The 24,328-nt window shown below is 44.6% G+C and overlaps 2 protein-coding genes across 3 annotated transcripts in view; both read left to right on the plus strand.

Moving 5' to 3' along the window:
• The first annotated feature begins 834 nt into the window (after positions 1–834).
• On the plus strand, positions 835–16,350 carry lrig2 (leucine-rich repeats and immunoglobulin-like domains 2). Its single transcript, XM_076742438.1, has 18 exons — positions 835–1,497; positions 2,667–2,741; positions 3,141–3,275; positions 3,514–3,657; positions 3,890–4,033; positions 4,303–4,446; positions 4,752–4,895; positions 6,486–6,566; positions 6,909–6,980; positions 7,168–7,236; positions 8,334–8,497; positions 8,749–9,060; positions 9,308–9,589; positions 10,048–10,488; positions 10,678–10,830; positions 11,723–11,863; positions 12,314–12,583; positions 13,305–16,350. Exons 1-18 carry the CDS (start codon positions 1,307–1,309, stop codon positions 13,535–13,537), a joined length of 3,195 nt encoding a protein of 1,064 aa, XP_076598553.1. The 5' UTR covers positions 835–1,306; the 3' UTR covers positions 13,538–16,350.
• Positions 16,351–18,207: 1,857 nt separating this feature from the next.
• The window catches only part of magi3b (membrane associated guanylate kinase, WW and PDZ domain containing 3b), a 120,289-nt gene continuing 114,168 nt past the window's right edge, over positions 18,208–24,328 (plus strand). For both annotated transcript variants that reach the window (XM_076742484.1, XM_076742476.1), the window contains exon 1: positions 18,208–19,124. In XM_076742484.1, coding sequence (XP_076598599.1) covers positions 18,818–19,124 — 307 coding nt within the window. In that variant the 5' untranslated portion in view covers positions 18,208–18,817. The remainder of the gene's footprint in view (positions 19,125–24,328) is intronic.

The raw sequence follows: 24,328 nt of genomic DNA on the forward strand, positions 1-24,328 counted from the left end.
CCGCAGTTTGACCTCAAGAGCAACACCAACTAAAACATATCATCCAATGAGAAATACAACAACAATAAACAAAACGTTTATTAAATTAACACAATTTACCGAATAAAAAAGCAATAACAGTAATACCTGTGAGACAAAATAATCAAAAATAAATTCTTAAGAACCCAGATTTTTAATTTTGTAAGTGTAATCTGACTTATTTTTGTTTATTCTCCTAGATCATATTTCATCATGTTGTATTTCATTCTCTGTCACTTATTATCCTGCTCTCATTAATTGATGTGCTGAAATGTTTTAATGCTTTTTTTTCCCATTATAAGCACGTTGTAACTTTGTTTTGAAAGATGATGTATACTAGAATCTTACTATACTGCTATATTATTACTACTATTATGTAAAAAAAATAAAATTAAAGCTCATAACATCCCCTCAAGGCACATGTTAGAGATATTCACCTGTGTAGGACAGGTGTAGGGGCATTATGCGCTTATGTAAAATGGAGATTTTAAAAAATGACATTTAAACGCGCTTTTTACATGTGAAATTACCTTAAGAGACTTGACTATGTAGGCTACACAATATTATATAAAACTCCCAAAAGGCTTAAAACGGAAATTACCAATAATAAACACATGGATGGGAAATACAAGAACAGTTCTGAGAAACTTTTTTACTGTGTACAGTAGACGCAACCACAACAACATATTGCATTGAGATCCAATCAAATCGGCGCAAATGTTTGACAAGCTTAAGCACGGACCAATAGAATCACTGTAAGTATGCTGGAAAGGGGTGGGATGTAGGATATCCTATGTCATCAACTCCAGGCGCTTTGTTGTTCTTTGAGGATACAGAACACGGAGAAAATTATCGTCAATGCGTTGTAAACAGTCGGGATGAGCAAGGATAATATTTCCTTTGGTTCAATATAATCAAAAGCCAGCCAAGTGTGGAGCTAAACCGATGGTGTCTGGCGAAAAGCGGTGCATTTGTGGGACCAGTTCACCACAGCAGTGAGCTAGCATTAGCCGCTCCGGGAGGGTGTCCAGATTGGAGCGGAAGGAATTCCAGGCACTGGGAAGAAGGGAAGAAATCTCTGCTGGGATGCCTCACGCAAGTTGTAAAAAAGCTGTATTTTACAGTACCGCCTGGGATCATGGCACTGTGAACATGAAGTATGTGTTCGCTTAACTGCTGCGAAAGTGCAGGAACAGTCTTATGGTGATTTTCTAACTGTTTACTTAAACGTGCCAGTTTAGCGAGTTAGCCACGTAGCTACGTAGCCTTCAGTAGGAAGTCATTTAAAATGGCGGAAGGTTGGCCCGTTCCTTCGGCCCTCGTCTTCATGCTGTTGAGTGTGAGTGCCCGGGCTCTCGGGTCTTGTCCTGTTCCCTGCTCGTGTTCCAAAGGACAAGATGAGGTCCACATTCTGGACTGCAACAGGAAAAGGCTGTCGGCGGCTCCCGTGGACCCACCAGAGGAGACAACAACCCAAGTGTAAGTACACAACCGGATGGACGCAAATGACTTGAAGTTCGTCCTGTGCTGAATCCACAGCACTGGTTTGCTCTTGGCCCAGAGATGTACCACAACAGACCGAGAAACCTCTTTTAGATGTGTTTTAGCCACTTGACCCTCACTTGATGAGCTTGTGTTGGTGTTGTGTTCAAAGACAGAAACTATATCCGTATTCTCGTTGTTTTCATTGTGAAGACATCTGTGGACAAGTTAAAAAGGATGAACAGCACATCCAAACTGATGTGTCCAAACTGGGACTGCAACGATTAATCTGTTAGTTGTTGACTATGAAATTAATTGGCAACTATTTTAATAATTGATTAATCCATCTGAGATTTTTTTTTTTTTTTTAAAGAATAAAGGCCAATTCTCTAATGTCATCTTTTTAGATGTGATATTTCCTCCTTCTTCACTCCTCTATGGCAGTAAACGGGTATTTGGGGATGTCATCTTGGGCTTTGGAAAACACTGATCGCCATTATTCACCATTTTCTGACATTTTATAGACGGGTTAAATGAATTGTTAGGTGCAGCCCTAATCCAACCGCTGTAGAAAATGTGACCAAATTATAATCCAAAATTTCCACTCAGTTCCCAGTTTTTCAGATGCACCTCAATAAAACCAGTGCGCTCTAGTACATGCAGTAAATCCAACCTTCATGGATGTTGTGTTCATTGAAACAGGTCTAGAGAGGCTCATGCTTACAGTCACTTTGGAGGTTGTGGTTTGTGTTGCTGTTATTTTTTATTCTGTTTTTTCTGATGTTTAGTCTGCTGTTATCAATGCAATACAAAAGAATAGAAACACCTTCAGCTCAACAGCATCCAAAGTGACATAAAGTTAATCCTCACTTCTCTAAAACCGTTAAAAGAACATTATGAACTTCACAATGGTAGCATTTGCTGCTGTGCTGTTGTATTGAATTGTGTTAGCTTTAGCCAGACGTACCTAATAAACTGGCAACTAAGTGGAAATTTCAAGCCGTGGTGGACTTGATTAACTGCTCTGAATTTCTCGTATGTTTAGGAAAGAGTTGTGGCGTCCGTGATGATGATTTAATGTCCTTGTTTCTGTCACTACACAGCAGATTTTCTCTCTCTGCCTCCATTTTGATGTGATGCTAATGTTCTGTTGAATTTTGTTTCAGCACCATGAATCACAATGAGCTGACTGCTCTTCCCCTTCTTGGAGATGTTTCCTCAAATATCACCTCGCTGTCATTGTAAGTATAGAATCCCCTTCAGCTTTTCTTCCCTCTCCTGTCACTTCTTAAACAAAGCCTTGAATATCTTAATGTAGAACTGTGCCTCATTTAAGTTAAGACAGACGTTTTCTGTCTGTACTGTTTTCTGCTTTGATCAGCTGCCCTCAGGTGATGAGTCTGCGCGCATGTCGTTTGGCGTGATGTGTGCTCTCACCTGCTTTTCCCAAAGGAAAGAATAACTGTTAAACAGATCTTTCCGAAATACCCATTTGGAAGAATAATTTCCAAGCTTTTGACGCCTTACTGCGTCTTCTATATTGACACCAATGCGTTGGTAAGTTGCTGTTAGTTTTGTCTGAGCAATGAGTGTCAATGTGACTTTGAAAACTAACACTTGATCATTTCTTTATGATTCAGAGTCCACAATCGGATCACGGAGCTGTTAATGCATCAGCTGCAGCCGTATGTTTCCTTGGAGATGCTGGACCTGACCTCCAACTCCATCTCTGAGCTCAAAGTTGGATCCTTCCCCTCCATGCAGCTGAAGTATCTGTAAGCAAACACTGCTTATTTCAGTCATCATTATTTAACCTCTTTTTTCACCAACAGGCAGGGTTGGGACAAATGTTCTGCCTCAGAATACAGGCTGAATGTAAAATAAAGTAAAGCACTAAGAGATTACATGCACCTGCCAGTGCTGCACAATGCTGCACTAATGCAAGAATAATTAGAGAGCAAACATTATTCTTCTTGATTTCGGCTCTAATGGTTCTGCTCTTTTCTCTCGTAGGAATTTGAGTAATAACAAGATCAGCGTCCTCGAGCCCGGCTGCTTTGAAAACATCTCCAGCACCCTGCTGGTGCTGAAGCTGAACAGGAACAGATTAGCTGTGCTGCCATCCAAAGTCTTCAGACTTCCACAGCTTCAGTTCCTGTGAGTATCGTATGCAAGTGCAACATTCAAATCGTTGGTCAAAAACTGGTTGATAGTTGGCAGACAAATCTGTGGATTTGATTTCTGTTGTATCATCTTTGACTTAAGTATTTGGCTGAATTTAGTGTCAGTCCAACTGAAAAATATTCCAGTGGCCCTGCTGTAGTTTTTCTTCTGTGTGTATGAATTTATTTGGTCGGAAAAAAAATAAAACTGCTTGCTCTCACTGCAGTGAAATGAAGCGCAACAAGATCAAGATAGTGGACAGCCTGACATTCAAAGGGATGGAGTCACTGAGGTCACTGAAGATGCAGAGGAACGGCATCACGAAGCTCATGGATGGAGCCTTTTTTGGGCTCAACAACATCGAAGAACTGTGAGGACACACTTCAGACTCTCCTTTTAACACTTCAAAGGACTCAACATTGTCAACAGTGTAAAACCCTTTAAAATAGTTATAAATCTGTCTGTAAATGCACAGAGGAAGGTGAGATTTGGTGGGGAAAACACTAAAACAGGAAAAACCCTCATAACATCTGTATTTTTCCAAAACAAACTTCTGGTCATGTTCTCGAGCAGATTTGTAATGAAAGTAAATCAGTTTATGTTGTTTTTGTTAATTTTGTTTTCCCATCTGTGTCTCAGAGAGCTGGAGCACAATAACCTAACCGAGGTCAACAAAGGTTGGCTGTATGGCCTGCGCATGCTGCGCGTCCTGCGGGTCAGCCAGAATGCTGTCGGCATCATCCGACCAGATGCCTGGGAGTTTTGCCAAAAGCTGGAGGAGCTGTGAGTGTGCATCGCTAAAATCCTAAGAGTCCTCGCTTTCTTTCATCAGCCCCTGGCTCTGAAATTCATTCTGCGTGCTCAGGGGAGTTATTGTTATCTTGCTGCAGTACTGTTGGGTGTCTGAAGCTGATTCAGTGCTATCTTCCCTCCGGCGGTTGTACTGTATACATTTTTAACACTTCTCTGAAAATGTCTCATTTTGGAGTATCATCCATGAATGCAGAGTTACATAAACACACCAGACTGCTGTTTATATGGAAATGGTTTGAACTAATCTTTATCATATTCGCGGTTGCTGTGTGCAGAGACTTGTCCTTCAATCATCTGACGAGGCTCGAGGAGACGGCTTTCGTGGGATTAGGTCTCCTGGAGAGCCTGAACCTGGGGGAGAACTCCATCAGCCATTTGGGAGAGGGGGTATTCAGCGGCCTGGCAAGCCTGCGCACCCTGTAAGTCCTACATCTTAAATAAATCTGTCAAAAATCTTTGTTATGCACTTGATCTAAGAAGTGTAATGAAGCTTAGCATGCAAAATATAACCAGGTTCTGACTTGTTCTTGGCTCGGTGCACGCTCATGAAGACTGCTAACTACAGTAGGTCTGATTGTTTCACTGTTTGTGTGTAGTTCTTGTCTTGTCTTGAATGCATTTCCCGAGAAATCTTAAGTGGCTTAGAGGAATAACAGTGGAAAAGGCCAGTATTTTAAGTCTGCATCCTCTTATATAGTCTTTGTAGCATTCTAATCCTGCTTGTCAATAGTCATCTGCTTAGTCTTACATCCAACCACCCAATGTGTAATTGCCGTAGAATCCTGTTCTCTTGGTTTGGTGTCCTCTGGCCTGTCATTCCCTGCGAGCAGCACGCTGATTTCAAATGAGTAGAAACATGAAATAGAGTTTTTAAGCATTATTAGCTTGTGGAAAACGATTCCTAAATTGAATATTCGACATGCAGCCGTCCATGTACACCATGGGCTGTATACAGGGTTGCTGTGATATTGTGCGGGGGAGAGAGCGGACAGGTCTCCACACTGTGGCAGAGCCAGAGGGCAAGAGATCAAGTTTGACCGAATCCTTTAACCGTGTGGGTAGAGCAAGACGACTCCTGCTCTGGGATTTGAGTTTGTTTGCTCTTTGATACTTTGTCAAGCAGGGATAAAATAAAATCGACATGCATTATGCTCAACATTTCAGTGTCTGCTGGGCATAGCAGCAAATAACACAGCAGCTTCGGTTTTGTCAAGAAGAGAAATTGGGACGTGCTTTCTTGGGTGTTGAATACCATTAAATATTGTGCGCTGCTCGGTGCATCAAGTTAATAGGAGTTATACGTTACAGTAATGTGCTGCTGCATTTATACACCCCATTTCAGTGCCAGATAATACATTGTGTGGTTCAAATATGGTGAAGGTCTGCTGCTTTTGCCCGTTTCCGTTTTCAAATCTGTGTACCTACAGGATATGACATGACAGTTCGAAACCCTATTAACACCACCACAAAAGAAAGTACTGTGAACCTGTGATTCAGACTATTCAGCCTAATTGAGCAAGCATGTCTTCGTCATCTGTGAGGTAAGACGTGTTGAGACACTATACTCTGCTTAAGCCACTGAGTTGTAAGCAGAGAGGGGTCGTATTTGAGAGCTTGACCGTCCTGGGAGCTTTCATGGGAGAGGGGAATTGGAGAGCGCTGAGGTTCTTTCAGAGGTGGCCAGGCATGAGGAAAGAGAAACAAAAGAGCCTCTGACCCATCCTGTAAACACAAGGCCTCTCTCTGGGTTTCCAGCGGACCCATGAACTGTCCCAGCGTTCAACAGAGCCAATTAATTTCCCCTCATCAGAACCAGAGGGAAGCGAACTGTGACATGCCGTGGAAGCGCGCTGTCTCAGAGCGTTAGTCTCCTAACCGAGAGTCTTTGCCGCTGACAGCCGCAGCGGAGATAACGTGCCCTCTCTGTGGTCTTTAAAAACAAAAACACGTGCAGGAAGAGTCTACGGCCAAAGTGTTTAATACCTGAAATATGACTCCTTGTTTTTCAGAGATATCCGCAATAATGAAATCTCCTGGGCCATTGAAGACTCCATCGGTGTGTTTGACGGAATGAAGAAGCTGAACACACTGTGAGGACACTGATTGTACACATATATGTACAGATAGACGGGAATAGAGGCAGATTTTGATTTAATATGTGATGCATGTTTCTAAAACGTGTTGCATTTAGACAAATAAAGCAGGTGCATCTTAAATTCTGTATCAGTGTTGCAGAGATTTGACTGTAAAGCTTTATTGACTCAGGTTTATGATGCTGTGAAACTGTTCCTCAGGTTTGCATTGAAAGGCTGGTCAAATGTCTTAATTTAGCCTTAATGAAAAGCAGTTGACACGCCGGCTCCAGTGCGCAATAAAATGTTACCCAGCAGCATGTCTCACAGCCCATCGTTTGAAATCTTTTTATTTTTCAGAATCCTTCAGCGGAACAAAATCAAATCAATCACGAAGAAAGCGTTTGACGGCCTGGAGGAGCTGGAGCACCTGTGAGTAAATCCGTAGCTCTGCCGGCGTCTCAGAAGGATCTGACGCTATTGTGGAATGATTAAAGATAGCAGGAGGCTTTTATTACCACTGTGCTGCTGCTGTTGTCTTATGCTTGTGAAATGGGATGCCATTTTGATCAAATCGCATCATAGGTGTGTCTGATCCATATTTCTGTCCCCTCCGCAGAGACCTCAGCAAGAATGGCATCATGTCGATACACCCCGAGGCGTTGTCCCATACGAAGCTCAAAGTGTTGTGAGTAGACACAGAATGAACCTTACAGCACATTTGGAAGGCAGCTTTTCCCTGTGTTAATATTGTTACTCCATCTGACTTATTGTTATTGCTTTCATTAAAACGTAATTAGAATGATTAAGTAACGGTATAATTAAAGGACATGATTAACGTTTTAAATTGGTATTATAGAGTCGTATGAGGAAGGTGATAACGGTTAGAGACCGTGGAAATGTTAAGTCTCTCGGCCTTTTTGAGCTTCTGATTTTTAGGAGTGTCTCCCGAGCGGTGGCTAACGAAATGCCCCAGCGGCTGCTCAGCTCAGAAAGTCGACCACGATAGCAGTCGTATCCTGTTATTAATTAGTCTGCTGCTTGAATAGAATATAGCACTATTTGCTTGACGAGCGGGTAAAGTGGTTTTGCCTGATAACTCAGCTGGAGCAATACAATGGCAACACCCTTGTAATTAAGATTTATTTTAGGATAAAGCATATTGAAACATGGTTCTGCAGGTGTTGTTAGCCATGAATCAATTTTCCTTTCTTGGGATAATTTAAGATGTAATTCAGGTCCCGCGGTCGGTTGACTCTTGGGACGTCTCTTGCTGACTGGTTTGAAAAGATGGTGTGTGCCTTGAAAAGTTGTTTTGCCTTTAAGATAATGAAACGACTCCTGTCTATATGCAGAACTTCATCATCCGCAGTGGTTTCAATGGCTCTGTGTCACTGATTGTTTCCTGTGTTGTGTCTGTGGTTTTAGTTCGGGATTGTACTTTTTATATGAGCTGCTACAAAAACTGCCTCAGGTGGCATTAAAGTTTTAGCAATTCACTGTTAGGAGGTTTCTATGAACAAGGCTGCTTTAGCAAGAAACGTCACTCATCATAACAGAGCCACCAGAGCTCTGTTTACATTAGATTTGGTATAAAAAATACAGCTACTCTTGCTCACTGTTAGATATTGTGTGGATGTAATAGCAAGACTTTGAAACATAAAGATGTTGAAAATCACTTTCTGAAATTTTCGCAGACAAATCCAGGAAATCTCAAACTCGTGTTCTCATCCTTGTTTCTCTCCAGTTTCAACTAATCGTCCTCCGCCACCTTTCTGTTTTCAGCATCCTGAACACGAGCAGCCTGCTGTGTGACTGCCACATGCAGTGGCTGGGGCCTTGGCTGACGGACAGCCAGTTCCAGCCGTCCGTCTCCGCTATCTGCGCTCATCCTGCCGGCCTTCTTGGTCGCAACGTCCTGTCCATCAGCCCAGAGGAGTTTGTCTGCGGTCAGTCCGATTCTCTCTGTTCCCAGTTTGATTCGTTTCAAGTGAACACAGTAGAAAATGTCTGTCGGCGTCATCTGGGAAAGGGCATCTGGGATGTTTTGAAATGTAACGTGAATGATGGAAGTGGAACAGTTTAGGAAGGCCTGTTGTTTGGTCCTAATAGATATAAGCTGAGCCCCAGGTTGCCCTTCTTGTATTGCATACCTCATGTAAAAGGCTGAGTGTCACCTTCTGTCCCTGCTCCTCCACAGACGATTTCCCCAAGCCTCATATCACCACCCACCCAGAGACGTCTGTGGCACTGCGGGGAAACAACGTGACTCTGAGCTGCGTGGCGTCCAGCAGCAGCGACTCGCCAATGAGCACGGCTTGGCGGAAGGACGGGGAGGTGCTGTATGATGCAGAGGTGCAAAACTACGCCCGGTACCAGGAGGGAGAGCTGATCTACACCACCGTGCTTCACCTGCTCAACGTCAACTTCACCGACGAGGGCCGATACCAGTGTGTGGTGTCCAATCACTTCGGCTCCAACTATTCCAACAGGGCCAAGCTCACTGTCAACGGTGAGGATGTTTGTCAGCGAACGTGATTGATCGAGCTCTGCAGTCTTGCTGGTCTTGCCAATATCACTAAACACTGGGTTCTGATATGGTTCCTTGTTAAGATTGATTGTGTCCTCACTCGATGGATAATGCGGTAAATTTAAGACAGCAGAACCCTTGAGACCGCTGTTTGGGCTCTGATATTTGTCCCATACAGATCCGTCTCTTCTTCCGTGTCCCACACTTGACTTCCTGTCCCATCTTTCAGAGCTGCCGTCCTTTCTGAAGACTCCCATGGATCTGACGATCCGGACTGGGACGATGGCCAGGCTGGAGTGTGCTGCCGAGGGTCATCCATCACCCCAAATTGCTTGGCAGAAGGACGGAGGCACTGACTTCCCCGCCGCCCGCGAGCGCAGGATGCACGTGATGCCCGATGACGACATCTTCTTCATCGCCAACGTGAAGACCGAAGACATGGGGGTGTACAGCTGCACGGCTCAAAACGCAGCTGGCAGCCTGTCTGCAAACGCCACTCTCACCGTCCTGGGTGAGTCACCCACCTGATTAACGCAGCATATTACTGATGTTTTACTACTGGGTCATTTCAGCTGAGTCACTCTGCTGAAATTGGCTGCTCATTTAAGGCTGTCACTCATTACACATCCTTGTTTTTGTGTTTCCTCCTCAGTAATTTTAACTAATGATGATGGAAATGCAAACCTTATTATAGCATGGCCACAGAGAATACTTAAATCTGGCTTGATGGAGCACCTCTGACACGACTGTTCAATTCCGCCTCTTAATAACCGTGCCTCTGGGATATTATTTAACCTATGTGCTAGAATATAATCAATGACGTGGTCAAAGTTTGCCATCAAAGCTTAAACATTAGTACTAAAAAACCATTGCTAGAAAAACAACAAACATGACCTCAAACACATCCATTGTTACAATTTGACACAAACGCTGTGGGGATAATCTTATTAAATCCTTCTCCTCCTCCAGAAACTCCATCCTTCATGCGACCGCTGGAAGACCGAACGGTGGCCCGCGGTGAAACCGCCGTGCTTCAGTGTATCGCTGGAGGCAGCCCCGCCCCTCGTCTCAACTGGACCAAAGACGACGGCCCTCTGGTTCTCACCGAGCGCCACTTCTTTGCCGCAGCCAACCAGCTCCTTATCATAGTTGATGCCGGCCCCGCCGACGCTGGGAAGTACACTTGCATCATGTCTAATACTCTGGGAACAGAGCGCGGCCACATTTACCTGAGCGTGTCGCCCTCGCCAAACTGTGACACCGGCACGGGATACGTCCAGGACGGCTGGACCACCGTGGGCATTGTGGTGATTGTGGTGGTGTGTTGCGTGGTTGGAACCTCGCTGGTCTGGGTCATTGTCATCTATCACATGCGTCGGAAGAGCGAGGACTACAGCATCACCAACACAGGTCAGCAGTTTAGACACATAGCCATCTGTGATATAGAATAAGGGTGCCTTTTATTTGAAGCTTCGCTCAATAGATATGGCTGTTGGAAAAGTATGAAATGTGACTACGGGGACGTCACTTTGTTGTGAGGAGAAGGCTGATTCACTGAACTCGATACCGTATAACAAAATGTGTCTCTGTCTGTTCCAGATGAGATGAATTTGCCGGCAGACATCCCCAGCTACCTGTCCTCTCAGGGTACTTTGTCAGAGCCGCAGGAAGGCTACAGTAACTCTGAGGCTGGCAGCCACCAGCAGCTCATGCCTCCTCTCTCAAATGGATATGTCCATAAGGGCACAGACGGTGAGTAATCTTCCTTTTAGGTTTGTCTCAGCGCCATGCATGATGTTATTCTTGCTTTTTGTTTTCTCGTCACCAGGAATAATCAGTCTGCTTTGATTTGTCACGACGACAAGGAAATGATCTTGATAGAACGAGCGAGGGTGAAAGATCGTCTCTGCTGTCATCACTGACAGCGCTGGTGCCTCTGTAATTTAACCCTTTGAACTCTGAAATAGAAATAGTCCACCGTCGCCGACACTGGTATTTTTTGCTGATTCTGGTGTCATTTCCTAGATTATCTTAAAATGCTTCTGGGTGACACTTCGCTTTCTGCTGCAAGAAGAGTGAATGTTCTACCATTTATGGTTTTTATTGTTGATGGATTTAAACAGAATTATGGAAACAACCTTCTTCTGCAGTCAGTTCATGGCCGCCCGTCCAGTTTCATAGGGTTATATAAAGATGTGTACAGTGCCTTTTCTCGTTAGTTTGGTTAATAATTTAATGATTGGCACTGATGGTGTATCTGTAGTGGTCAATAATTCATTAGCTCACTTTGTAGTGACTTTTGATTAGACATAAAGTCCAATAGACTGACTTATATCTGCTTATTATGGACCAGATTTCTGCATTATATCTCTGAGTTTTTACCTCGTGGTTTGGGTTGTGTCAGCATTGATCAAAAGAAAACACAGTTTGTCGTGTCAGCATCACAAAGATCAAAAGGATCACACAAAGACACACACAGTACCACCGCTCACCCGCCTGCACAGATCACTTCTGACAGGAGAATTTCTTTAAATACATGTCGTTAATAAAATACAGCCTCTCAGATGTGCTTTGCAGGACTCTGAAAAGGTTCTGGACACTCTAGCCGAAACAAGACACTGACTAATTATCATGTATGTCCCAGGTGTGTGTTACGGAGACACGGGCAGCGAGGTGGAAACTGAGGGGAATGGCCTGCTGCACTGCAGGGTTGGCTCTCTGTTCAATGGGCGCAGCAGCTTCCACCCTGGAGAGCCCCGCGAGGGACTGGCTGGACTCCCCACAGGTTAGTGTCCTTTGCACACAGGCGCTGATGTGGTTTTATCCATTTGGAAAAGAGTTTTTGAAGCTATATCTCTATGCCTTTCACTGGGCCTTTCAGCTCGTCTTATAAATATATTAAGGTGTATTAAGGTTAAAGGTCTTTTTATATATATCTCAAATAAGACAAACATTTCGCAAAAGGCTTTTGAAAGTACATGAAAACAGGAAAACTTTTTTTTTCTATTTTGGAGCAAATTAATATAGATTATAAGTGTTCCACATGTAAGAAATCTGTGGTGAGAATAATCGTCAGTAATCAGGTGATTATGTTCTTCAGAGGCCTTTTCTCAGCTACTGTCAGCACACTCACCCTGACCGAGTCTCCAGATGAAGCCGAAGTCAGGAACAGGCTTGAAAACAAACAAACATAAGGACAGTAACACTTATGGACGCGGTTATCGTGTCTTTCCAGGTGGTGCGGGTCCGCTGGTCATCTGCTCCGACTGCTACGACAACGCCAACATCTACTCTCGCACGCGGGAGTACTGCCCCTACGCCTATCTGGGGGAGGACGACCCGCTGGACAAGACTCTTCCAGGCCTGAAGGAGAGCTTCAGTGAGCATGCCCAGCACGAGGACCCGGCGCTGGAGAGCCTCATTAGCAACCGGGACTCGTCCATCTTCCTCACCTCGCACGATAAAAGGTTGAGCAGCCACCCTCCCCCCGAGCACTATGCTAATGGTGAGACATTCCAGTTTTTACCTTTTTTTTTTTTTGTCTGGTTGCAAACTATCATGTCCTGGCTGCTGAGCTGTTTTGGGGTAACACGTTGGATTTTCACCATCCTGCAGCTGCTGCAAAAGAATAACAAGGATCCTGTAAATGTTTTTCTTTGGCTGTTAGAAATCTTGCAGGTGCTCAGGCAAATTTGCTCTCAGGTTACCTTTTTATACACGGTATTCAAGGTCATTGATTTACTGATGCCAGTATTTCACAGATGAGAGATTTCCCAGTGAACTGGTACTCTCACATGATTGTATTTATTAGAGGTATTGATCTTCCGGTTATGATCTGTTTGATGCATAGAGGCTTGTTATGACAGTTGTTCAGGTGGTTGGTGGGCTTGCAGGCTACAGCCAACATTATGGTCCCTGCTGAGATTAGATGGGAAACAATGGTGTGAAAGTCAGTTTGGTTTATGAATAATCAGAACATCTAGAGCTGCAATTAATTACTATTTTTCTATTCCTTAAACTGTCAAACAAAGGAAAATACCAATTGGGTCCAAAATCTAACAGTATTCATTGATATAAAAGAGTGAAAAGCTGCAAATCCTCACATTTGAGAAGCTTTTTGCTTGAGGCATTACTCGATAAATCAGCGCGTGTTGTAGAAATCCGTGGTTTGGAATCAGTCGTATAATGTGTCAGCGTCTAAGTGTTGTGTCGCATTGTCTTTGCAGAGTCTCTCAGCAGATCCTTCTGGGGAGAAGGGGAAGATCCATCCTCGAAACCCCAACCAGGCGCGTCCCAGCACCCAGTGACTGTACACAGGACACCTCCTCTGCCCTCCGCTGCTGACGGAGCAGAGGAGCAGAGTGAAGCAGAGGTGGACTGCTTTCCCAGCCAATGCACACAGGACCACAGAAGTGCCTCTAATAGGACTAACCCTCAGGAGCACCCTGCTCCCACATAGGTCCTTCCACTCCACCCACGTTCTGCCTCTGATTCCTCCTTGCTGCACCCTCTCCCCTTCACCCACTACCTCCAAAGAGACTCCTCACATTCTGCCAAAGATGCTCTCTTGTACGTTTACATTCCCCTTTCACTCAAGAGGACATGCTAACGTTCTCCGCTGCGGAGAGACTGCTGTGTCGGGCTGGAGAAATGGGCCGGTGATTAAAGTGACCTTCTCCTTGACACCTCCACCCCTGCAGGACCCCTTCCTCCCACACCCTCCACTCCTCCTTGCTCTCTCTGTAGAGAAAGCTATGAATGTATGCTTTAAAGAGCCACGTCGGATGCTGCCACGGGAGAATGCCGGGACACGCTCGAGTCTTTGCGAGCTCTCTCCTCCGTCCCTGCTGCGGCGGGGCTGAATTTTGTCTCATCGTTCCTGGTGGAGACACCTGTTGGGGCAGCCTGTGTGACTTTGGTAGAAATTACAAACCACCTGTTCCTAAGCGGAGAAAAGAGGGGTTTAAACAGGGCACAGTTCAAGTCCCTGACCAGCAGTGTGTGGTTGTTAATACAGGAAAGAACACTGAAAACATTCGTTCCCGCAGGCATCCCGACGGACTCTAAACTATGCTATCTGGTATCCTGTTATGCAAATCCCAGAGACAGTGACACCAAAATGTGGTGTATATTATGAATATATATGAATATATCCTATATCATCTTTATCTGATCTTGTTTTTGTCCTTTGTCAATCGTTTATTCCTTCATTTCCTGTCTTCGAAACGTTGAGCAGTTTGGGGAGAAAGCGTACAGGTTTTTTTTGCACATGTGACAATCATGGTTTTGCTGACTGTTTTTCCAGTGGTTGTCGACCCGATGGCCTTTTTAACAAGCATTCTCAGTAACCTCGATCGAGGTGGCGTTATGGGTTATATGTACAGTATGCACTGAGTTGTTTTCCCTTTTATCACATCTCACAGGCACTTAATTTAAAGGTGGTAAACTTTATTATGCAGTGTGCATGCCGTTTTTACACAGTGAGGATTCATCATCAGCTTCGCCAGCCTTCAGTAGCTATTGATTAAGCCTAGGTTTTCACTTGGGACTGTGAAAAATGAGAATGTATTGTATTATTTTATACGTGTGTGTACATAAGGATAGTAATCTATGAAATTCCATGTCCTACTCGCCCATTTACAGAGAGGTTTGAGACAAACGCTGCAGTAATTTTAAGCTTATTGTCCCTGAAGTTTTTACCTGTTGGTTCAGGTAACAAGACGCACACGTGTCCTTGGGGAAGGGGCGTTGTTTTCCCTCATACTCTCAAAGACCGTAATCAAACAGCTGCCAGCTTCAGCAAACTGTACTGTCTCAAACTGTCAGCTATGAAATTGCTTTGAGGTTTTGAAAGTGAAAGTGCCCCCTCGTGTAAAGAAATGTGCTTGTTTCATCAGGTTAGTGTCCTTAAAAATCCTCTGAATTGTTGCACTTGTTGCTCAGATGTGATTGGCTTTGTTTTACGACTCTCCGAAAACTCCCTTTTGCTCACTGTATTTAGTAAATCACACTCAGTTGCCTGTTTATTAGGTACACTCAGCTGAAAGCGGTGCAGTCCAATACAAAGGTCGTGCAGTAACTCCTGCCTTCATGAAGGTTGCATTGTTTTTTGTTTTTTTTTTGTTTTTTTTTTGAGAGAGAGGACTTGATTCAACTTGTTTTGGAGGACGTACCTTTTGGTGCTGTTAAACTGTATTGTGTCATACTGACAGATGCACCTCTCTGCATTAGACTGCATTAGCTTTAGCCAGGTGAGTGTATCTCACGTTCATTCTTCGTGGATATGTTTGACGACATATTTGGCAGTTTTTATTTTTCTCATTGTCACTTCCGTTACGCTGATAATCAGCACTGCCGCATTTCTTTTTGACCGTGAAAGGATTTCACGTTCTTTCCTCCCTCTTTTGTCGCGGTGCACTGAGTGTTCGAGGGTGCTGAGTTCACACACTAAAAATCAATAATGCTGAGAAGTCTGCAGTGAAAATGTGAGGCTTTGTTGTCAATGTGATGTCACAGAGTGTTAGATACAGACTCTTTCTTTCTATCAGTAATAATTCAAAATGAACTCCATGTATGTGTTAAGCAACAGCAGATATTGTTGCACCTCCACCCCCTCAGCGGTACATGCAGGTACGAACTTCCTGTCAGTCGACTCGTTTTCATATTTCATTAATCGCCTTTGATTGCCAGATCAGCACATTCCAAGCCTTTCCCCCTGAACTAGATCATTGATGACCAACAGGTATTATTTTCCAAGCGCGGCCTCAAACCAGCATGACTCTCCTGACTTCCTCTGTGCTTTGAGACACTCCTTGCTTCACTGGAAGCAGATTTTTGTTGTTCCTTGATGTTTTCTGATTGTTGGCCAAGGTGAGCTTCGTGCCCCTTTTTTGAGCAATTGAGAAATTTAACTTGCAGTGATAAGTCATCGTAATGGAGCCACATGTCCGGGGGGAGGGGGCTTCATCGATTCGCTGTCTAATATTTCCTGCCGACACAGTGCGACATAATGTGCATTTGTATTGTTTTATTCTCCCAACGTCCTTTATGACTTTATACCAAAGTTTAGCAGTAACTGCTCTGGCAATATCCAATGCTGCTTTTTTTTTTTTTTTTTTTGTATTGTTGAAGTTTTGCATTTTGTTTTCAATAGTATTTTTGGACCTTGTTTGCCTGTACATTCTGTAAAGCATGTCTAAAGAGCCTTTTTGTTACGTAGCCATTACTCAAACATTAAACATGAATTCTGATAATTTGGTTTGGAATGAATGTCTCCGTTAACACTTCTGTTAGCTGGAAATAGATTATTTTCCTTAAGGAAGGCAGGAAATGCTCACATTTTTTAGTCAAGCAAATGTTTGGCATCGTACTTGTAAGATGACTAAAATCTTTATCATAATGATTTATCAGGTAAATGATTCAGATTTCTGACTTTACTGATTGTTGGAGGGCTTGAAGAAAAACGGGGGAAGGCGTCTTTGCGGGATTTGATTTTAGGTTACGTGTAATTCCAGGCACTGGGGTCTTAACCACAACATGATTTCTGGGCACACCATGGAACGATTTAAAAGGCCGAGCCATCTATAATCTGGATTTAGTCATGTCAAGCCAACACAAAGCCAGCTAATGTGGGCCTTAAAAAAAAACGTTAGCCCATCATCAGCCTTGACGTTAAGGAAAAGACCTCGTTTTTTTTTTTTTTTTAGTCCCTCCACCACAAATCCAGTAGAATCCTTGGAAACATTGGATGCGAGTTGAACCAGAGAGTGTTCAGCCTTTCAAAGCCTGCAGTTTGTTTGGATCCCCGCTCCCCATCAAAGACATGGTAGCATTGTTAATCATCCTCTACGAGGCGATGAATTATTCAGCACAATGTCCAGGGTGGCAACTCTGTATTTAAACACACACTTCTAATGCATCACACCCGGGGAACAGAAGCTACTGCTGCTTCATAAATACTACAGAAGCTGCGTTCTCTGCTTCCAGTCATGACGTTAATTAACTTGACCACATGATGCTGACATACACTGTCCTGTGAGTCGACGCGCCCAAATTGTCAAAATCCATCATGCTGTATTGGAGAGGTTTTGGCAAAAGCAAACTGTGCATCATTTATAACACACTGTGAAACATGACTGCTAATCTCCGGGGATGAAGTGACATTTATAAAGCTTAATTAACTTCCACAGCTACACTTAAACACCACTTCAGTTTTGCATCGTCCTGAATTTTTCATGGAGCATCAGAAAACATTTGTCATGCAGCTGGCGTTAAAAGACAAAGGAGCTGCTCTGTACCTCATGAACAGGTTGATGCCAACACACACAAGTCCATGTAAATGCATGAGCTCATGCAGTGCGTGCGCTCCCGGGCCATGAAATGTGTAGGCTTCGCATGTAGGTGGGAACACAGTTTCCCCCTGAGTAAAGGTCAGATTTTCAGCACTAAAACATTCTCAAATAATGGTAATTTATGCGTGGATGCAGTACTGAGGCGACTGCAAGCATGTTCTGTCTAAACAATTAGAAAACAAAGCTGTGGTGTTAATTAACGATTAAATCAGCTCAGAAGCATCTTATCGGCCATGCATGGATAAACGCAGTTGAACGCAGCCAAGCGTGGTGGTGTGTAGGTACGCCAGTGCAAGCCAGAGACCTCGGGGAGTGATGAACTGGAGCAGGAAATTGTTTGGATTTCTCTGCCTGTGGCGCTAGGTGGCGCTGTGGAGACGCTTATTCGGATGAGCAGGAATGTCCTGCCCATGCACACTTACCTCACTCTGTGCAAATGAAGCGTCTTAATTAGGTGTAATTTGTTTTACACGCTTGATGTTAGGATTACACGCTCTGAGTATTTTTAGTTAGTCTTGTGCGTTACGCTTATTTTACCAAATGTTCAAGACCTTAAAAGAAATGCAGATAAACATTGGTTCTACATTTTAGACTAAGACTGAAATGACAGTAAGTTACATCGCTGGACTCTTGAATTTTTTTTTTTTATTTAGTACCACAACACACCGGAGGATGGAGCCAGCATGCGCGTGTTGAAGGCGCTGCTGCCGCTGAGCGTAAAAGGGGCGTTTCTGAGCTTGGCAACATCTCTCTTGGCGGTGCCAGGTGTGTTCAAACCTGTAGCAGACAAATGCTCGCAGATGTCTCTCAGCTCAGTCACCGTGGGCTGGCTCTCAACTGCATAAACCGCCTACCGGTGATCGCTGCCGCCTGTCTGTTTTCAGCCTGCCCACAGGTATGAGGGATTTCTGGTTGACGCACCACATTTCAGCGACAGACACTCCACAGTCCGCCGCCGTGTGAGTAAAATCCTCTCTGTTTACATTTTGTTTTGACTACCTGGCGTCTGGAGGCTCCGCCAGAGACGAAGCAAAGCGCGGATGTGGTTCCAGAGTAGCGATGGAGAGCATGAAACCTGATTTCCTCCCCTGTTGACCGTCTTGCCGCTATCAACTCTCCTGTTTTACGCACAAGGAGCGCTTGGAATTATTGCAACAGAAGCAACTGCGCGCACAACGGAGCGTAAGCCCGTGGGATGACAGAGCTCGGCGGCAGATTCGCGCGTGAAAACCAGCCCCGTAAATGTCAGGAAGATGAAATCCCCATCACGTCGGGAGAATAACTCAGGAGGGTTCATCAGGCCGCGTCACTTCGCGTTCATTTAACAACATCAAACCGAGGCGACTGTAACCAGTTCGATCGTTAGTTGTTCCAGAAAGGGAGTAACCATGTCCAGAACACTGAAGAAGAAGAAACACTGGTCCAGTAAAGTGGTGGAGTGCGCGGTGTCATGGGGAAACCTGGGGGACTTTGGCTCCGTGGTGGAGGTCCTGGGAGGAGCAGAGCTGGGGCAGTTCCCCTACCTGGGCCAGATGAAGCTGGACGTGCTGGTGTGCCACGTCGGGAAGCTGCCCTACTACGGGGACGTCTTGCTGGAGGTGAACGGGACTCCCGTCAGTGGACTTACAAACCGTGACACCCTGGCTGTCATACGCCACTTTCGGGAGCCGATTCGCTTGAAGACGGTCAAACCAGGTGCGTCCCCGCTTTCTGTTGTGTGTCACTTGAGCTCTGATTGTAAGATAAGCGGGTTTTTTTTTTTTTTATATGTGGCATCCACCAAACACAGCATGATGATACACAAATGATGAAACGTTGGTGCTGCCAGTCTGTCATCACCTCAAGTCAAACATCTGTAAATTTATATACAAATAACGTTAAAGGTTTACTCTTAAACTCCCCCTCATATACATTCCAGTAGGTTAATATCTCTCCCAGTGATTCAAAGATTTATACATGTCAGTAAAGTTGACAAAACCACTTCAATAGAACAAAAGGGTGAATAAAGTGAGCTTAGCTGAGTCTGCATCCCTGCACACTTCCAAAAGGATACCCCAGACTTCTATTGTAAACCTCCTATACTGTCCCATAACTTCTAATTGACTGATTCTCTCACCACTTTGTCAGGGAGATCGAATAGTGATAATGGCAATAATGGCATGTAGCCCAGTTGGAGCCATCTAGGCTAAGTGCACTTACATGCATAGAAATAATGGCTAATTACATCCTCCATTATTCAGGCTACTCCGCTGCCATTGGCCGCAGAAGCTGGAGTGGTTAGCTGGGTTGCGTCTCGTCGTCTCATCGCTGTGCATCCAGCTCTCCAAGGATGCTGGCTGCAGCATCTAAACACTCTGATAATGAGGTCTAATAGCTGCGATGGCTTGGTGATCCTGCTGCTCTACACTGTGCTGGTTCTGACCCAAGCTGAGGTCCTCAGTTGAAGGCTTTTAGCTGGTGCTGGAGTTACAGTGCTGTGTGTATGAGAGAGGGAGATGGTCTTACTGTGCTTGTGTGCTGGAGCTGGAATGTCTGAACAACAACTGAGACTCTTCCAAAGGTTACATCAGCAGCAGCAGCAGCAGCAGCTGAGACCCAGCAGGATCCCTGAAGATCAGCTGTGTGTGTGCACATGTGTGCTTATGGTGTGTGTCAGCGTGTGTGTAGTCATTCCTGAGAGCATTTTTATTAATATTCTATCGATTTTTAGATCTTTTATAAGCAAACAAGAGCTGAATGGAAGAATGTTTGCCTGGATTTATGAGCCTGGTGCCCATTAGTGTGCATGCACATGAAGGTGTGTGTGTATTTCATGGCTCCACACTCCCAAGAGCTCCTAACACCACACTCTCTGCCCCACTAACCAAGGATGATTAATAAAGGGCATGCAGGAACGACAGAGTGAGGGAGAGAGAGACACACAAAGAAACAGAAGGGGAGAGAGAGAAGCATGGGGAGAGAGACATAAAGAGAGATGGGGAGAAAATCGGCTCTGCCTTTGGCTCCAGGCTTAACTCCCACGCGAGGCTGTTTTTGCTCTTTACAGCTCACAGGGAAGTAATAGGTGGCGAAGATGGCGAAATTCCTCATCACCCGTTTCTTCATCGTCACTTTTACCAGTCTGGCCTATATGTCCATATTCCTTCTCAGTCATATGGGAGGTTACAACGGGCGTGCATCAGCTCCTCGGTGTTCTGTTCCCAGAAAGGCCTCACAAAGCCCCTCTGGCATCAGCATACAGATGGGGCTGTTATATTGTATGATTACGTATAGCGCATATGTGTCTGCGCTATGTGTATACATTCCTGTGTGGTAGCCTCATGTTTAATTCACACCTCTTGCATAATTGAGTTAGCGAGTGGATTTTCTCCACTCTGATGGAGGCAGCGGGCCTAGAGGATCAGCTGTTAGCAGGAAGCCCGGGAAGCTGCGATGACATGACGGCGGCCGGCAGCGACGGACAGGCTCCAAGGGTCTACCAGATGTTCTCCCGTGCTCTTCCCAAGATCCTCCTGCGCTCCGCCTGCCTTGCCCTCTGGAGTTGGTGGGCTTCCCGTGCTGCTGCTGCTGCTGCTGCTGTCGCCGCTACTACTGCTGACAGCTGGGGTGGAGCTAGGAGGGGGGAGATGGAGAGTGTGCCAAGATGCAAAAGCAAAAATGGGGATTTGAGGCAAGAGTAGCGAGAGGCAGAATGCAAGATGCAAGTCTCTATGGAGGCTATTATCTATCTCAGCCATTGATCGAAAGGAATGTGAGCTGAAGGAGTTACGCTCAGCACTTCACTTCTTTTCTGTTGCTGCTTCTGGTGCATCATATGTTCTCTAAGGAGAGCCAAGAGTCTTCTCTCACATGCATACGTCCTCACATACATACACTTTCGCTGCTTTGAAATAAAGAAGTTCACACTAAGCCTACGCCGGGATTTCACAATGTACCGTGAGGTGGATGAGCCCATTTTCCTGGTATCTTTGATTAAGCTGGGAGACGCCTCTATTAAAAGCTCGGTGCTCGGTGCAGGAATCTATTTCTGCCAGTACCCCCAGCTAAGGATCGGAAAAGATGCCTGATGAAAAGCTTCATGAATGGCATCCCAGAATTCTCTTTCCGCCGCTCGGTTATTTTCTGCTGTGCCTCCTATATGTCTGCAGCTTCAATCACTGTGCAATCAAAACATACGTACAACCTGTAGCCGTTTATATGCAGCTGAATGGATGATGACTCTGACATCAAATGAATAATTTCTCAGTGCAGCTCACAGTGGAGCCAGTGCAAAAAGCTCTCTTTTGGATGATTAATATGAGCCGTGTGAATGTATGAAACACATGCATACAAGCCCTCTCTCTTTAAAACTGATGCGCCCTGCCTCTACGGCTCTTTATGCCTCAGCCAGACTGCTGGAATTACTTTTATGATATTTAATATAGTCATGAAGTCTAACAGTAGTCACCAGATTGCAGGTGTGCTTAAATGAAACTCATTCAAATGCTCAGACCCTGTTGGGGAGTTGGAATCACAGCATTTTGATTGGAAGATAGTCATTTTATCTTTATTGATTTTAATTGTTGATCATGATCGGTGTGATAATGAGAACATATTAAGTCTGCAGAATGGCATAACTCTTCTGTTTCCGTAACATGCTGAGCTTCGTAGACTATTTCTGCTCTTAATTATCTTTGAAATTTGAAGATCAGATTGCATAATGGAGTTTGTATAAAGCAGCGGTAGGTTCTGCTGTTGATAACAGTTTACTGGAGATTACATTGAGAGTTGTCTGCTTCTGCTCACACATCAGCGTATTTTCCATTACCTGCTGATCATGCCAATAGAGAAGAATACAGAGTGACATGAGCCCCTAAGCCCCTGTATCAAACAGCAATAGTGAGTGTGGGTTAATCACATTAATGCACCTCTCATATCAGGAAGTGCCTCTCAATGGAATCATCCTCTTGACAGGCGATGCTTTGTCGCTGCAAAGAGATTTGCAGTCGGCTGCAAAAAAAAAAAAAAAAAAAAAAAAAAAAAAAAATGGGGATTGAGAGTGAGAGTGGGAATACTGCAGCCCAGAGAGCCTGGTCAAATAACTGGAGACATCTGCTCTCGCCTTAGAGACGTTTCTGACAGTCAGCTGAATGGAGCAGGAGAGCCATCACGTACACTGCTCCTTTGACACGAAACTCATAATAGAGGAGCTAATTTAAGGCTGAATGAGCTCTTAGTGATTTAAAAGCGGTTATGAGTTTTTTTTTTTAAATCTTTTTTTGCAGATTCAATAAGACAACAGCTTTTGTTTGATGCTCTGTTGTGGGATTTTTGACTGTTTGGTGCTTGCGCAGCTACTTTCGCACCTCTTTGTAATTTTAATTGCACTGTTGCCCACTATGCATGTTACTGTATGTTGTCGACAGCTGTCTTGATGCTGCTGTGTAGGCCTGGCGTCCTTCGGAGAAAACATTCATTGGTGCCAACTGGCTGCGTGAAGGCTGCTGAACAAATAGACAGGTAGATAAACTGATTACTGCACACGCAGTGAACTATAGGTGGAGGAGAAATCTCATGTGCCTCATTAATATGTTACAATGCTGGTAACAGAATATAAAAATGAAACTTGGCACTCACATGAAATATAAGCAGAATGTTGCGTCAGCCCCTCTTCTGCTGCTGTCTTTGTTGAAACACTACAGCTCTGATGTGCTCCTATATGGAAGAGCTTAAAGGACCATGCTGGTGTGTGTTGGCACATTTCAGCCCATTCATTGGAAATATGTACTACACTCCATTTTGCCGCTGACCATTTTGTGAAGCACGCTGAAGTGTTTCAGATTGCTCTGCTGTTTTCAGTTCATTTCACCTGCATCAGAGTAGGATTCATCCCCTGGGCACCGCGAATATCTGTACAAAATGCTGTGCCAGTCCATCTGGAAGAGATATGTCACAGTAGAAGTTAAAGTTTTGACCTGTTGATGGTGCTGATGGAGATGTCAAGGGAGCACAAGAGTCCGAAAGATTCATCATCGTGGAACCATGAATGTCTGTACCAAATGTCATGGTAATCCATTAAAAAGTGGGCCACAGGGATGGACCAGCAGACCGACACTGCCACCCCAAGAGCCACAGCTCTCGCATGGCTAAAAGCATTATAACAATATACACTTTTATACTTAAGTGTTAAATAACATACAGTTGAAAATCCATTCACCAGAGCACATTTGGAGCTTCACTCCTGGAGTCTATGGAGGCCCACCATCATTGTTGGAAAGCACCACTCTTAAGGCGTACTCCAAGAAGGCGCTGATGATATGTCAGTCTGGGTACGTAACCCCTTGCAGTGTTTAAGAGGAGAAGCACAGCAGCGAACATTCGATCACAAGCCCTCCTGTTTTGTTAACACCGCCAGGCCACTGGCATGCCACCGCATTCATCAGCCACCGAGGGTTCGCTCGTGCTGCACGGGGACACTTGAGCAAGGCTGTCAGATGGTAAATGCAAGGCAGTTGCCGCAGCACCAGAGCACGACAATTAGCAGGAGTGTGTGTTCTCAACCTTCTAACCTCGCCTCATTAATGTCTGACTAACTTTCATAGCTGTCTCTCTCCGCGCTGTCTCCCCTGCTCGCTTTGACTCGGAAAGACGTGAAGCTTCGGCGGTGATTTCGATCTTCTGTCGTCGTTCTCGTGATGACTGATGCATTTTGATGACATTTATTGTGCTGAAGTGTGAGGCCTTTAACCAAATCCAATAAAAAAGTATCTTAGTGATTAAAAGCCTTCAAGTACCCAAAAAACCTGAGTGGCTCGCACTTTTAAAATACTTTAAACTCGACGAAAAGGAGGATATGTCTATTTTCCTTCCTTTTTATTTATTTCTGTGTAACCACTCCATGCTTTTTGTATCTGTTTGGC

Source organism: Chaetodon auriga, chromosome 2 (assembly GCF_051107435.1).
Source record: "Chaetodon auriga isolate fChaAug3 chromosome 2, fChaAug3.hap1, whole genome shotgun sequence".
NCBI lineage: Eukaryota > Metazoa > Chordata > Actinopteri > Chaetodontiformes > Chaetodontidae > Chaetodon > Chaetodon auriga.

Bases quoted from the DNA above. Each gene is read 5' to 3' on its own strand.
- lrig2 (XM_076742438.1), top strand. From the start codon at position 1,307: ATGGCGGAAGGTTGGCCCGTTCCTTCGGCCCTCGTCTTCATGCTGTTG. The intron at 4,447-4,751 runs GTGAGTGTGCAT...TGCTGTGTGCAG, and splicing joins TGCCAAAAGCTGGAGGAGCT to AGACTTGTCCTTCAATCATC. The intron at 9,061-9,307 runs GTGAGGATGTTT...CCCATCTTTCAG, and splicing joins GGCCAAGCTCACTGTCAACG to AGCTGCCGTCCTTTCTGAAG.